Source organism: Chrysemys picta, chromosome 12 (genome assembly GCF_011386835.1).
Source record: "Chrysemys picta bellii isolate R12L10 chromosome 12, ASM1138683v2, whole genome shotgun sequence".
Classification (NCBI taxonomy): Eukaryota; Metazoa; Chordata; order Testudines; family Emydidae; genus Chrysemys; species Chrysemys picta.
In genome coordinates, this window is record NC_088802.1 from 45,494,506 (window position 1) to 45,509,184 (window position 14,679).

A 14,679-nucleotide genomic window follows, 5' to 3' on the forward strand; every position below is an offset into this window, starting at 1 on the left:
AAAGAAACTAAAAGTTTTAGCTTTCAGCTAAAAAGTTTCAGTTTTCCCAATATACAAGTAAAATAAACCAGAAGCTATCTAGGAAAGCAGGTGCTTTCCATGAAAATTTTCACTCTCTCAAAAACCCAATTTCCATTAAAAACCCCTTTTTGACTGAAAATTTGTGACCAGCCCTAATGAATTTATTTTGCAGACATGAAGAAAGGATTTTTTAAAATATGGATGTAACTTGCACATACAGCTCTTAAAGAATATCTTCTAGAATGTTTCTGAAACATACAGATGTGCATTCTAAAATATGAATTTAATATTGTCTGTTGTAGCCAAAAAAAACCCCACATACCGCTGACAGAAGCTTATATCTAAGTTGTTTAATGCATAACTAAGCAATTTTTGTACTTCCATAATGCTATGTACAAAGAAAAAGAAAGTGAAGAATAGCTTTATCTTCATAACTACAGAAATTCTCTTTTTGCCCCCCAAGTAACACAGCTGACACTAAGAATCTGATTGAGAAATAAAGACAAAAACAAACCTAGAGCCGAAAGACCAATTTTATACGTGCTGCAAGAGGTATGACTTGGTCTAATAGGTAGTTTCCATCGTTATCTATTACTGTGTCTCCAACTGGTTTGGTTTAAATTCTATAAATTTGGACTAATCTACGATTGTGCTTTGAATGTGGGAAAAATAAGTTCCCAAGGGCTTAAGATACCAGCCTTCTATTTTGTAACTTTGAACCTGAATCATATATAACAAGAGTGGCTGATGATATTCAGAATGGTTTCAAGTAGAAGAATAAGGCATGTGTATTTTCTTCTATAATTTTCATTTAAAAAGTGTTTAAATATTAATGTAGTGCTAAATGAATTAATTGATAAAGTACTAAGTAACTGATTTGGTTGCTGTTTCTTGATTAAAATAAATTTAAAATGTCTCAGAGAAAAAAAAATAGTGGAGGATACTTACATGTTTAAAACAGGTAACAGGAGCTGCTGTTAAATTATTGCTAGTAATGTAGTTACCCCAACTGAAACCTTCCACAGGGACAGCTGCTAAAAGAAAGTTATTTTGTTTAGGAAGCTGCACAAGGGGTGAACGGCAGATCTTACGTTTCCAAGAATTAGTTTCATTTCTATTATGCACAGTTACCTGTTTTAGTCTTCACTTGGTTCTGCAATGTAGCTTGGTACTGAGCATATGCTGCTAGTTTAGCCACTAAAGGTTGTTTCTGCAGAACTTTAGCCTTTTTAGTTGGAGGTTTACCCTAGGACAATAAGAGTTAAGTAAATAAAGCCTTTCAAAACTCCCAGCTGCAAATTTTCAAAAATGTGCCTCACACTACTACACAAAATCAGTTCTAAAAGGTCCAAAAACATTACACAATTAATTTTGTAAACAAAATGCATCTCTCATGAGGCTATCCTGGTAGGCAAAAATTTTAACAAATAAAACAGAACACGGAAGTTGTCCATTCAAGTACCACATGAGCTACACTTAGCATCAGTATAGTTTAAACCCATAAAAGCAGACTCAAGGGAATGTCAGAAACATAATTTTTGCCTAGGTATGGAAACTTGAACAGCACACAGCATCAGCTGCTGTTCTACAGATAATGGGCAAAGGGACTAGACATCTGTAACTATCAAAAATATGACAAAGGCAGAATCTTAAATCTAATTCTGAGGGCCATATCATGGCAGTCATTAGGCAATACTCCCACAGATACTAGAGTTCCATGTGAGAGAAAATGGTAGAATATAACCTTGATCTCCTGCCAGCTGAGGTTTCAGTCTCTATTAATGTTATTTTTATAACACATCTATGCTAATTACCCTTTTAAATAAACTAATTTAACAAAGGGGAAAAGAGAAGGAGAATTAAAACAGTTTACAACATGCCAAAGTTAATACAGCTCAATATGTCAATCTCTATACAAGGTCTTTTAAAAACCTTTTTGTGAATAAAGTGACAGCAATGGTTTCGCCACTGTGATCTGTGAAGCCAACAAGTACTTTGAGGCTAAATCTATGGATTATTCAGATACCACACACTTAAATTTAAAGGATTATCCAGCTCTTTCCACTGCAAGTGCAGTGGGCCCATGGCAGCAGAGTTTATTTAATTCCTCTGCACAAGCAAACTAAATACCCACAGGAAGTGCACCATAAGAGTTCCTTTAACAGCAACAGACAAGGCACAAGTGGATCAGAGCATCAGCCACTGCACAGATCTTCCCTTCCTCCACTGCCCTTGCCTGTGGGCCACAGAAACTATTTTGGCTACTCAGTTGGTGGAGGGGCAGAAACTAGTTTCCCACAATCCCATTCAACGTATTTGCACAATCCACTCAGATTAGGTGGATTAGGTCAAGATTTGCTCCTTGACCCTTACAGAAGCGTTGATCTCTATTTTTGTTAGGTGAACACATTGCTAATGTAACTTTTTAATTTTATTTTCCTGCAAGGGCTAAAAAGACCAGGTTTTAGGTTTAGAATTTACTCAACAGGAAATCTGCACTCAATGTAAACAGCAGATGAATAATATGATAAGTTTTGACTCACTAACACAGTTACGTTACTATGAGTTTACTAAAAAACAACCTAATCTTTTAAAAAACATGCATTAGCTCAGATAAGCATTTATCTGTCCAGTCTGGCTTATTTGTAAAACATGCAAGGGTAAGTATATAAACAAGATGGTTTCTGTACCGTTACCTGAAGTCTGGCCAGAATGCTGGCCTTCTTGGAGTTTGATGAATAACTTCTGGAGCACGAAACACTACAGAAACGCTTTGTCTTAGAGTAAAAAGCATCTCGGACACCGACCATCCCACACATCTCACAGGTAGCTAATCAGAGGAGAGAAAAGGCTCAACTATAAAGCATGATAAAAATTTTAGATTAAATGAGAAGTAAAACCCAAACATAAGGATTCCATCATGAAGGTCTTATGGTTTGCAGCCCCGCTTAGCTTCGACACCAAACCATTTCTTAGTCCTGATCTTACAAAGATTTACATGTGCTTAACTTCACAAAATGATTAGTCCCACTGACTTCAGTAGAACTACTCAAATGCCAAGGTCTTTGTTGATTCAAGGTTGTAATGGTCCCCCCAGTTTTCACTAACAGAAACTAATGACTCATCCAAAGCTGATCTTCATCCTTCATGCTACCCAGTTATAGGGTTAAAGAGACTTCAAGCGTGCGTCTGTGAATGCAGACTCCATCTGATGTTTACTACTCCCAACCCAAAATAAGACTCGTCTTTCTACTTTCCCTTGAATTACACATAAATCTCTCCCATGTATCGTGGCCAGTCAACACCCTCAGCCTGCTGGCATTACACACTTTGTGTGTTGCACTACCCAGTAAGCTCTAGGACATCCAGAGAAACAGAGGTTGCAGGTGACTTGTGCCACTGTGATGCTCAAAGTGGGTTTTACCACAAAAGATTCCACTGCTGGGCAGTATATATGTCCTATTGTTTTTCTATAATGATGAAGGCCATCTTCCCTCTTTCTCAAAATAATGTGATTCCAAATATGTGGGGGCTGAACACTGTGTGCTGAAAGAGTGGACTTAATAGTGATAAAGATATTTTACTAGAACATAAAGAAAACCAATATATAATAAATGCATTAATGCACTACAAAGTTATACAGTATAATGCAACTCTGGATTCACCGCCTAAAAATGTTGTTGTTAAAAGAGGGTTAACCCAAACTTTGAGAAGGAAGATTGGCTTAGCACTTTAACAGAAGCCTAAGAACTAAAACATATTTGAATACATTTACTTGATGTAAAAATAAAAATATATACATCACATATATTTGCATAGAGTCTTTCTTGATAGGTGAATAGAAATTATTTCTTGTTTCTGGTTCTTAGGAGTAAAAGTCTTCAACGGACCTGCTTTGTTCTCACAAAGGAGGAGTCAACATGTGTTCTCAGACCCACACAAATGACCCCTCAGGTTGAAATAAAACAGGTGATACAAGAGCCCTGGGATCCAGTTGAAAACCCACAAACTCAATACCAGAAAATCTTTGTACTCACCCATGCCAGATTTACCATCTGGATAAGTATAGACCTGGCCATTATTCTTGATAATGGGGAGACTGGATGGTAAGGGAGCAACTTCTTCTTCACTCTCATCAGAGCTTGAGCTGCTACTAGTGTCCTCACTACAACTATCATAACCGTCAAACATCCCGAATGAGTCACGTCTCTTCCTTTCTGACCGTGAAGAATGCTCAGTCTAAAAAGCAAAACATAAAAACATAAGACAAATTAGAATATTCTTAATTTAAAGATTTTGGAGATGCAGTAAATTGCAGTCTGAATTAAAGTATCTTCTCTATATACACAGAGATATCAGCCATGTACCTGCTAATAACATTGTTCAGGACTGAAAACTTCTAGAGGCAGAATTAGCCAGTATTTGATAGTTATATACAAGAAAAAAATCCTGTCTCATAACAGGCTGAAGAGTAACGTGACAAGTCAAATCTCTTCTTTTGTTGACATCTCTTCCGAGTTCAGTAATCCAGGTACCTAGAGTATTGATAGCCAGTCAGAGCACATAAGCAAATGAGTGCATCCTAAATGGCTGCAGCCAAGTTCACAAAAAATTTAATACGCTTGTGTTGAGCTAGTCACAGACCTTAAAAAGATTTGTTTGATCAGAGAGAAAGGATAGTCTATTGGGTAGGACACTAGTTTAGGATTTGAGAAACCTGTCCAAATCCCAGCTCCACCACAGACTTGTTGTGTGATCTTGGACAAATCACTTAGCCTCTCTGTGGCTCAGTTCCTTCTGTTTAAAATGTGGAACTTAAGATTGTAAGATGCTCAGATACTATGGTAATGGGGGCCATATAAACAGCTTCAATAGAAAGGTGACTAATTTGTTACTTTTACATACAAGAAGAAAATCCTGCCTGATGGTAGCTCTTTCCTTTAACCACGTTATGAGGAAACATACACATGAGAAATTCACCGCTAGAATGGGAGAGGTTTCAGAAATTTGCAATGAAGACATTCAAAATGTATATAACAATAAACGTATTGATGTCCTATTTTGCTGAGCATCTAGAGTATATATTTTACATGCCATCTTTCACCTCAAAGAATCCCCAAATGCTTTTAAGAGACACTGAAATGTAACCACTGCCAGAATGGAGGGCAAGAAATTACTGGTTGGGCACAGTGCACAATAATCCAAACATGGAATTTTGGCCAAAGACACGAAGGCTCTATTCATATCCATTCCCCCTTAAAGTTCACACAACAGAAGACAGTGGGCCTCATTCTCCTCTCACTTACCACCATTTTTAAATTGACAACTCCAATGAGCTGCATTAGTCCCAATCTACGATGGTGAGAAGATTCAGGCCGAGTGTCTGTTTAGTTATTGTTCTGTACTGCTTTCCCTTTGTGTTAACTGCTGAATGTGATCAGATACTTCTGTGCATCCACTAACCTGCCTTCATTTCCCTCCCACATACCTGCAATCACCAAAGAGGGAGAATCCCAAAGACTAACTATTTGTCTAATGGTCCTTCCCTTGCACCTGCCAGAGACAGAATCACAGTCACAAGTCCATGCCTTTGTTGTGCATGAAGACAATATTTTATGGTAAATGTGCATGTTAAAATGTCATAACAAGAGGACACCACTTGCAGACCACAAAACTGACATGTTACACAAAATAGGTAGAAATAAGATGTAGGATTTACATAAGCTATTTCACTAGAAGATCTCAACGCATTTACAAACATTAATTATGCTTCACAACACCCAGGGAGGTAGATATCCCCATTTTATAAAGGGGAAATTGAAGCACAAGGAGATTACTTCACTTGTCTGAAGTTGGGCTGGAAGTCTGTGGCCAAACCAGGAACACCTCACCAAGTTGACTGCTCTCCACCCACTGGATATAAATTAATAAGAATTGGTAAGGAGACAGATCAGCAGAATAGGGTGAAGAAAGAAATTCAATTATTTAAGTGTGGGTGGGGGAAGGGAGTGTTGCAAGATAGCTGAAAGAAACTCAAAGCTAGGTTTTGTCCCTGATATTTTTGATGAGCCAACCCTGCCTGAAAGTTGACGTGTTCACTAAGAGACTGGAAGTGATATTAAAAGACTGGATTTCACTTTCCTTTTTTACACTGGACATGCTCTCTGTACCGCTAGTTTTAAGACTTCTCTACAATAATCCCCCGAATCTTTTTCCTGATCAGCATGCTAGGTGACTGTTCCACTGAGAACATACTTATTTTACATTTGCCACCTGCTGGTCCAATCATCTAATCTGGTTGGATCGTCCCTACTCTGTGTGTCTTAGGACATTTGTTTCTCCCCTCTCTCTCTCTTTTTTTTAAATGAAGATCCTCTACTCTTGTCTGGCAATATGCCTAAACCCTGGTATGGAGAGAACTTTTCTAATATTCAGAGAGGAATATAGTTTCCATACCACCCAGTCCTAGCCTCCCCACCCCCTTAAAAGCTAAACAACCAATACGTAATGGGGTGAATACACATTTACCTCACTAACAGCTCTCAAACTTCAAAAATTTCAACGCACTGTAAAGTACACAGAGATTCCTCAGTTAGTAATTCAAAATTATATTTTAAAAAATGACAACCAGGTAAGCCAAGGGCATTTTCTTACAGTCAGCAACTGGCTGAGGAGTGGAGCATTCTTGAACTAGACCCCAATTCGACCCAAACTGAAATCAAAGGAAAAACTTGAATTGACTTCAAAAGACCAAGACCAGATCAGGTCCTCATTGTCAGGAAAAGCCTCACCTGCAGGCCGTTATTTATTGCTATTATAAGCCAAAGAGATGCAAGCTCAGTTATTGCCTCCTGTGTGTTAAAATTAAGTTAGCAATTGAACAACAGGTTGCCATGGATACAGTGTTCTAGTAACAATCCTGTTCAGTTACAGATCAGCACACTAACCAACAGGAAAGCAAGTCTTCATCCTCAACATTCCATTAGATTTGTAACTTCTTACAGTTAATGTTTAACACTGTATTGACCATAGCATCCAGTCTAGGCCAACCCCTCTTTGTCACATCAGTCACAGATTAAAGGAAACACACTAAGCAAAAATGTTTTAAATTAACAGGTTTCAAGAACACATGGAACTATCAATCTATCCATCTTCAAAATGACCATACATATCAAATGTATTTACCAGTTCATACTTGCTAAAGGTGGCATAACATTCCTCCTCCATAAATCTTGTACTTGGTCAAGCTGTCCCATTATATCTTAACCCATTGAAACATGGAAGTTTTGGTTTGGAGAGGAGGGGGCTGACTGTGTACGTTTAAAAAGAAGACTGTGGCCTCTAATAAAATATTTGTATTCAGAGTTTTGCCAGAAGGTGACTGGCATCTGTATTTAGGGGAGAATTTGCTTCTAACACTCTTGGTGTTGATTAATATTTGCATTGGATGTGTATGCTCAGGGATTTAGATTAAAGAAAAACTTCCTAACTGTAAGAACAGTAGGACAATGGCACAGACTGCCTCGGAAGGTTGTGGAAGCTTCTTCACTGGAGGTTTTCAAAAGGAGGATGGATAGCCATCTGTCTTGGATGGTTTAGACACAACAAATCCTGCATCTTGGCAGGGGGTTAGACTGCTAAATGACCGTTGCAGTCTTTCTAGCCCTATGATTCTAGGATTTGTGCAGCATACATTTTATAAACTAACAAAACTATAGTTTTTCCAAAAGGAAAAATATATACACTTTCAAAATAGCACCTCTAATGAAGAGTCTTACAGGCGAAAATATTTATATCATGCATAGCCCTTAAATATTTCATAAACCCATTCTCACTTGGTCAAATAACTGCACTACATGTCAAGACTCCAGAATCAATGTAGTTATCCATACATCAAGACCCAGATTTTCAGGATACCATCAGAGTGGGGAGGTGCATTCAAAAGTATACAATGAACAAATATTTATAATGTAAAACAAGCATCTGATCTATGCAGAGCTGCTGAACTACATAACAGATGTAGCCTATAAATAATGAGAAATGTGGCAACAAAGGAGTTAAGTCATGCCACAGGAATCTATAACTTACTCCTGCTGTACAGGCAGGGTGATATTTCTGGACGATGTGGTCTGAAATCTGAAAACACAAAAGGCTATAGCTAATAAAACAACAAAATACATATTTCAATGGTTCAAACGAGAGATTAATTTGGCCTGGAATACGATTAATTAAAGAAAGATTTGTTTATGTTGGCTTCATACTTATTTTTTGGTAGAAGGAACTTACCCACATCTTTCTGTTGGGAGAGAAGCGACAATACAAAAGAACAACTCGAGCGACCAGACCCAGGAGGAAGCGTTGGCACCCTTCTCTTTCCTAATCTCTCCCTTTCTTTTTAGGTTTCGATCTTTACTTTGAACCACTCCAAGATGCCTGCAGCTAGATAAGGAAGTGAACTTGCATCATGATTTCACTTCTGTGACTTCGATTCCCTCGTGGCATTCATGATGATCACTAGTCTATTTCATACTGTCTGGGGGGGAACCTGCTAAGATGGAGGAGCATAATCCTAATAAATTCTGTTGTTTTTCCCCATTGTATGAACTAGCCCAAGTATATTTCTTCTGTTGCCTTTTCAAAGCCAGTTACCACTACTAAAAGCAAACCTGACTGGATACAGCTGTGGGGATTCCCTCCCAAATCTACAAGGTGTCTTAGTGTCCAAGAATATTTTCCTTTCCTTAAGAAGTCATCTTGTATACTCACTTCCAGAAATCTCAAAAGCTCTCAGAATTTTCAGGCTTTTGAAGAGTTACATACAACAGACATTTAATGCTAGGGTGACCAGACAGCAAGTGTGAAAAAATCAGGACAGGGAGTGAGGGGTAATAGGAGCCTATATAAGAAAAAGACCCAGAAATCGGAACTGTCCCTATAAAATCGGAACATCTGGTCACCCTATTTAATGCTGAATAGCCTTAATATTTACTTATTAGAGTGTGATCTATGGATCTTGTCCAATAAGTATAGCAATAGGGGAAAGCATATATATTCAGGAGAAATGTAGGGAGACAGAATGCAATTTATTGAAACTGGAATTTTTCCAGATCACATCTAGCACCTCTACTCTTGCAAGGTGTGCCACAGAAGCCTCCTTTTAATATCTTGTTGAAAGACAGAATCTGCTGCAGCATAAAAGAAGAGTACTAGTTCTAGAACCACTGATACTGCTTCCCCCAGGACTTGGGTTTGCTTAGATTACAAGACCTGCCATCACAAACCTAGGCGGAATAACTATAAGCAGAAGGGGACCTTCTTTCAGATTTGCAGTCAAGTACCTTAGTAATAATCAAAAAGTGGAAAGGACAGGCTGAAAGCACTGAGGTTTGGATAACTTACTCTTTTTAAAAGTCTGCCTGAAACTAACAGCAGTTTTAATTTTCTCAAATAGAATTGTATCCCATTATGTAATTGACCATTAGTACATAGATATACATGGTCTGAACGACCCATGCAAAAAGGAAGGAAAAACCTAAGCACTTTTCGACGCTGGATTTAGCAGGAAGCAAGAAAGTTTGCATCAATGTCAAAATTAGGGTAGGATAAAGGCCAGCTAGCTTCACCTACTGACAGCATAACAGAAGGGAGCATGCTGAGAGTGGGAAGAGTCTGGGACCGTATAGAGTGTTTTTTTAACCTCAGTCAGCGGGAAGAATGGTAGCACTGCAGAAAGGTGTCTTACTAAAGTAGTGTTGGGGGAAACAGCACCAGAGACCGGTATGCTAGCACTGGGAAGTCACAGCTGCTGGAAAGAAGGTACTGGATCTGGAACTTTGGGCACATAGGCTGTGGCTTGCTTCCTTAAAGGGATTATGGTCTCCTCAGCAGGAAAAAGGCTTTTGGAACGCTGAAAATTTATGGGGAAATGGGTCCGAATGCAGCTGCTGGTGAAATAAATACCTATGTGGCTTTTTTAAAAAAACGGTTTAATCTGTGCCTTCTACGACACAACCCTCTGACCCACCAGTGAATGCCTGGTAACATACTGCCTATCTGTATGAAATATCTGAAAACACACAACTATTCTAATAATCAAGTGCTATCACACCAAAAGTTAACAGCTTCTCCCCTCCCTAAAGCTGGCCATGCAAATGTGTCTAAATTGCTATGTGCCAATCAGATAAGTGGAAATTATAGTCCCTACAATATGCAATTATCTGATCTGCATAATAGTAATAACTGCATGTAGAAACTAGGCATATTGACTGCATGTGTTCTTTGTACACAGTAGTGTGCTGTTCCTTTTTTTTTTTTTTTTTTTTTTTTAAATTGGGACCATCTACAATGCTATTGAGAAAAGTACCTTAAACAAGCCAGAACAGAACACAAAACTAAGCAAAATAAACAAATGACCACAACATCCAATACATAAATACTTCATCAAAAAACTTCCTAAACTGTGTCATTTTGGAGACTGAACTCCTGTCATGGCAGACCATCACGGGCAGCAAATTCCAAAAGGTGAAGGTCTTCAACTGAGAAAGTCCTACTATTGAGCCTGGGTAGCTTGACAGCAAGAACATCATGGCTGCGCTTAACTGCCATGACAGGACAAGATGAAAGTGGAGGTGTGGGGGAAGGGTCTAGAGAATCCAGGTTCAAAACCATCCAGACTGTTCAAGAACTGCTTACGGAAGAAAACAAGGAACCTGCGCAGAACTTTGAACACAGTTTATGAGCTGCTAAAGGCCTATCCAACATAGAGGTTGGCAGCTGCATCCTACTTCAGGCTCAGTCTGCAGGTGATGTTCAAAGCTAACCCTAAGTACATTACACAGAGAAGAGGTGAATGTGGCATGGATCAACGCTTTTGTATTAAAGAATCGGCATAACCTCTAGGTCGGGGCACAGAAGGCCACCACTGCTACCCAGTATCCAGAAGCAGTAACTAGTTAAGCAAATATTCTCAACTATCAGACACTATCTCTATGCAACATTTCTCTATATGTTAGAAGAATACTGCGGATACACATTCCTTCTAGTCAAGAGACCATTGACATTATAAGCAATGATCTCAGTCCTAGCTCTGGGCTTGATCAAACTCTAAACCAGTGGTTCTCAACCAAGGGTACGGTACAGGGGGTATGTCCACTCATCTAAACACTTGCCCAGTTTTACAACAGGTTACATAAAAAGCACTAGCGAAGTCAGTATAAACTAAAATTTCATACAGACAATGACTTGTTTATACTGCTCTGTACACTGAAATGTAAGTACAATATTTGTATTCCAATTGATTTATTTTATAACTATATGATACAAATGAGAAAATAAGCAATTTTTCAGTAATGTGCTGTGTAATTTTTGTATTTTTAGGTCTGATTTTGAAAGCAAGTAGTTTTTAAGTGAGGTGAAACTTGGGGGTACACAAGACAAATCAGACTCCTGAAAGGGGTACAGTAGTCTGGAAAGGTTGAGAGCCACTGCTCTAAACCACACAAAAAATTGAACTGGTTATATTACAACAGTTTATAAATCAAATCTGGTCAAAACAACTTTTCCTACAGCAACTTATTAACAGTAGGAAATGCAAACAATTAAGCAGCAATCTAAAGGTAACATGTGACCAGCTTTAAACAAACAAACAAAAAACCAATACCTCTCTATTTCGGATTCCCTGGAATCCCATACCTGACCTATAAGTTTTGGACAGGGGATTTTGAGACATTTACAAATATCATTTCTATCTGAATGTTTTACAACCTTTCAGGGTCCCTTCCAGTTCTATGAGATAGGTATATCTACATAAAAGTAACATGTTGAATGACTAGCTGAAGAGCTATAGAAATACACTTTTCTCTTCAGTGTGTATATTTGACATCACTCTTTATAGTCTGTTTCCCCTGTCTGTTTGGCTTGCTGCCTCCATTTTATGGGCCTTTTGCAGAGCAACAGGGAGAGAAACTAACTTAGCTGCCATTTGACAGTGCTCAGCACCTTGCAAAATCAGGCCGAATTTTATGGATTAAGGAAAAAAATGTAAGACCAGGAACACAAATCCTTAAACACTTTAACCTATGTTCCCCCATCCAGCCATTTATTTTGATAAAGTAAAAACTAAGGAAATCTTGACTCGATGTCCCATAACTAAGTATTTTCAGGACCAAAGCCTAAATTATTTGTTCCTTTGTATGTTAAATAACTTCCCAGCTAGGAAACTTATCCTCCCTATATTTTCCAGTACTGTGCGTTATCACTTGCTCAAAAAAGCTAGTTAAAACTGACTATATACCGCTGAATTACAAAGCTGCTATTTTATAGACGAAGTTACCTCCCCCCCACTTGTAAGGCAAGTTTGGCATACAGATTTAATTTTCTTCTAGCTTCGTTACTTAATACAACAACAACAAAAAATCTAAAGTATAATTGTGTTGTTTACCTCATCTTGAAGCTTTGAGACCTGTGTGAGACTCCCTGACACTAAAAACATCAAATCACTAGGCTGCCTCTCAAACTTCAAATGACAACTTCCCCATAAAAGGAATGCAAACTTTTAAAGGGACACGATCAATTTAAATATGGCCCAACATGTACATTTTGTAAGAATAAGGTTTTATAAAGACCACCATCACAAACAGAACTGGTTAATCATTTTTTTTAAAGAAGTCTACTATAACCAGCAGCTCTTTAAAACCAAGAAATTTCATGCAGTTCCTGGAAATCCAACTGCTACAAACCTGAAAGTGAAACTAGCTTCAAAGTCATATTGATCAAGCTGAGAGAAATGCCAAAGGTAAACCAAACTTAAAAAATTCAGTGTGTTAGTTTATAAAGTAAAAACATTTTAAAAATCCAAAGTTGTCATTAGTAACATAGGTAAAGTGACTGCAACATTTGAAAAATATAGTGTCTCATTAAACCCTCATTGCAAAAGCCTCATTTCCAAAAGGGATAATACTATAATAAAAAAATATTATCCCCAACCGGCTCCCCCACCAGTGAATGGGAATCAGGAGAAGCCTGAATTATTCAATTAACGACAAAAAAAAAAAAAAACCCAACCCATTGCTATGGTTTCTGCTTGTCAGGAGAGCCTGCAGAGACCTGCAACCTACTACAATCTTCTAGGGAGAAGGGATCACAACAAAAGGTAACCTGTCTGAGCAGGGTTGTGCTGTCCTCCCACACATTACCAGTTTCTCTCCTGGTGATGACTGATATTGCAATGTATTTCAGCGAGATATTAAAAGTCTCTCTCATAACACCGCGGAACACTCCCCTCCACTTCGCTCATTCACTGTCCCAGCAGGAGTCCCTTCTGGTAATTATATATCCAATGTATGCAACCTACTCTGCATTTGCTGCAACCTACTCTGGTGGCATAGTGTGTTCCAGAGCTGCTATGCAGATTAAAGTTGCACGACTAAAACTCCTAGCGAGAGCTCTCCCAGGAACTAAGGAAAGCCTGAAAATTACCGCAGGAGGAATCGCAACAAAAGCAAGCAGCGAAGCAGCCCCGGGATCAGAGCTGCAGCCCTCCCCTGCCCGCAGGCACACACGAGGGGGCCGGGAGGGGCGGAGAATCCGGAAAAGAGGAGCGCAAAGGAGCCTCAAGCACCAGAGCTTGGGTGCTGCGGTTCTCTTTCCTTCTCACACAAAGCCCCAGTGCTGTCCCCGGACTCCTCCCCCCGCCAGCACCCTCGTGCGCCGGCGGCTCCCTCCCCTCCCCTCCCCTCCCACCTGCACACGGGGGAACTGCTGCCGCCGCGGGTCCCCTCCGCTTTGCCCCCTGCCTCCAGCCAATACATACAAACGAAACAACAGCAACAGAAGCGCGAGGGTGCTCCTGGCTGCTCCCCTCCTACACCAATGCTGCGGCCAGCACAGCTGCTCCGCTCCCGCCCCCAGACACAAGGCGAGCTCCGTCTCCCTCCCACACTGTTCCCACGGCTGCTCACTGCCCTCCCCACCTAATAAGCTCCGAGCCCCCCCTCCCGCCCCCGCACTGCCCCTGTTGCACCCCGTCCCCGCAGCCCCACGGCTGCTCCCACAAGCACTGCACACACACACACCCCCGATAAGCCAGGCGAGCCCACCGCAGCAGCGGCCGCTGCCCTGCCTCCCCCCGGGGCTGTGCTACTCACCAGGTCCTTTGTGTTTTCCATCAGGCCCTCATGGGCAGGGGATGCCTGCTGTTCTCCACCCTCCTCCCCCTCCTCTCTGCTCAGCCCCCTTCTTCTCTCCCCCCTCCCCTCCGAGGGGCAGGGCCCGGCTGGGACAGGAGGTGGCCTGGAAAGTTCAGCCTCTCACTTAGGCAGAGAAAGAAATTCAACTCCCTGCCCAGAATATCAACAACATTAGCATAACGGCAGCGCGCACGCGCCGCGCCCAGCCCACCGCGCGCTCTCATTGGGTCCCCAGGTCTTCAGAGCCTCCTCGCTCGCCGTATCCCTCTGGACGGAACCATTTTGTGGGGAGGGGGGTGCGAAGCGGCATGCTAAAACAGCCTGGCAATTGTCTGGCTCACGTGATTTGCTGCTTCTGAGCCCAGTATTACCGTCTGGAAGATTAGTCGTTATAAGTGGGATTGGACCCTTCCGTATGGGCAATAGAATAGTCCGGCCTGGGAGCCTATCACGTGGAAGGGACGGGGCGAAG

The 14,679-nt window shown here is 40.4% G+C and overlaps 1 protein-coding gene across 27 annotated transcripts in view; it reads right to left on the reverse strand.

Annotated features, from left to right (window-relative positions):
* The window catches only part of MBTD1 (mbt domain containing 1), a 56,829-nt gene extending 42,154 nt beyond the window's left edge, over nucleotides 1-14,675 (reverse strand). For 3 of the 27 annotated variants that reach the window (XM_065562848.1, XM_065562846.1, XM_065562836.1), the window contains exons 1-5: nucleotides 14,166-14,421; nucleotides 4,059-4,260; nucleotides 2,718-2,851; nucleotides 1,153-1,267; nucleotides 970-1,052 (exon numbers count right to left, since the gene is read on the reverse strand). In XM_065562848.1, the coding sequence (XP_065418920.1) occupies nucleotides 970-1,052; nucleotides 1,153-1,267; nucleotides 2,718-2,851; nucleotides 4,059-4,260; nucleotides 14,166-14,186 (555 nt within the window). In that variant the 5' untranslated portion in view covers nucleotides 14,187-14,421. Of the gene's footprint in view, nucleotides 1-969; nucleotides 1,056-1,152; nucleotides 1,268-2,711; nucleotides 2,852-4,058; nucleotides 4,261-4,388; nucleotides 4,557-5,327; nucleotides 5,475-13,214; nucleotides 13,238-13,372; nucleotides 13,689-13,761; nucleotides 13,990-14,165; nucleotides 14,422-14,548 lie in introns of those variants that run through there. The other 24 variants (XM_065562844.1, XM_065562842.1, XM_065562834.1 and 21 more) reach the window with 20 other exon arrangements.
* Between the last annotated feature and the right edge of the window lie 4 nt (nucleotides 14,676-14,679).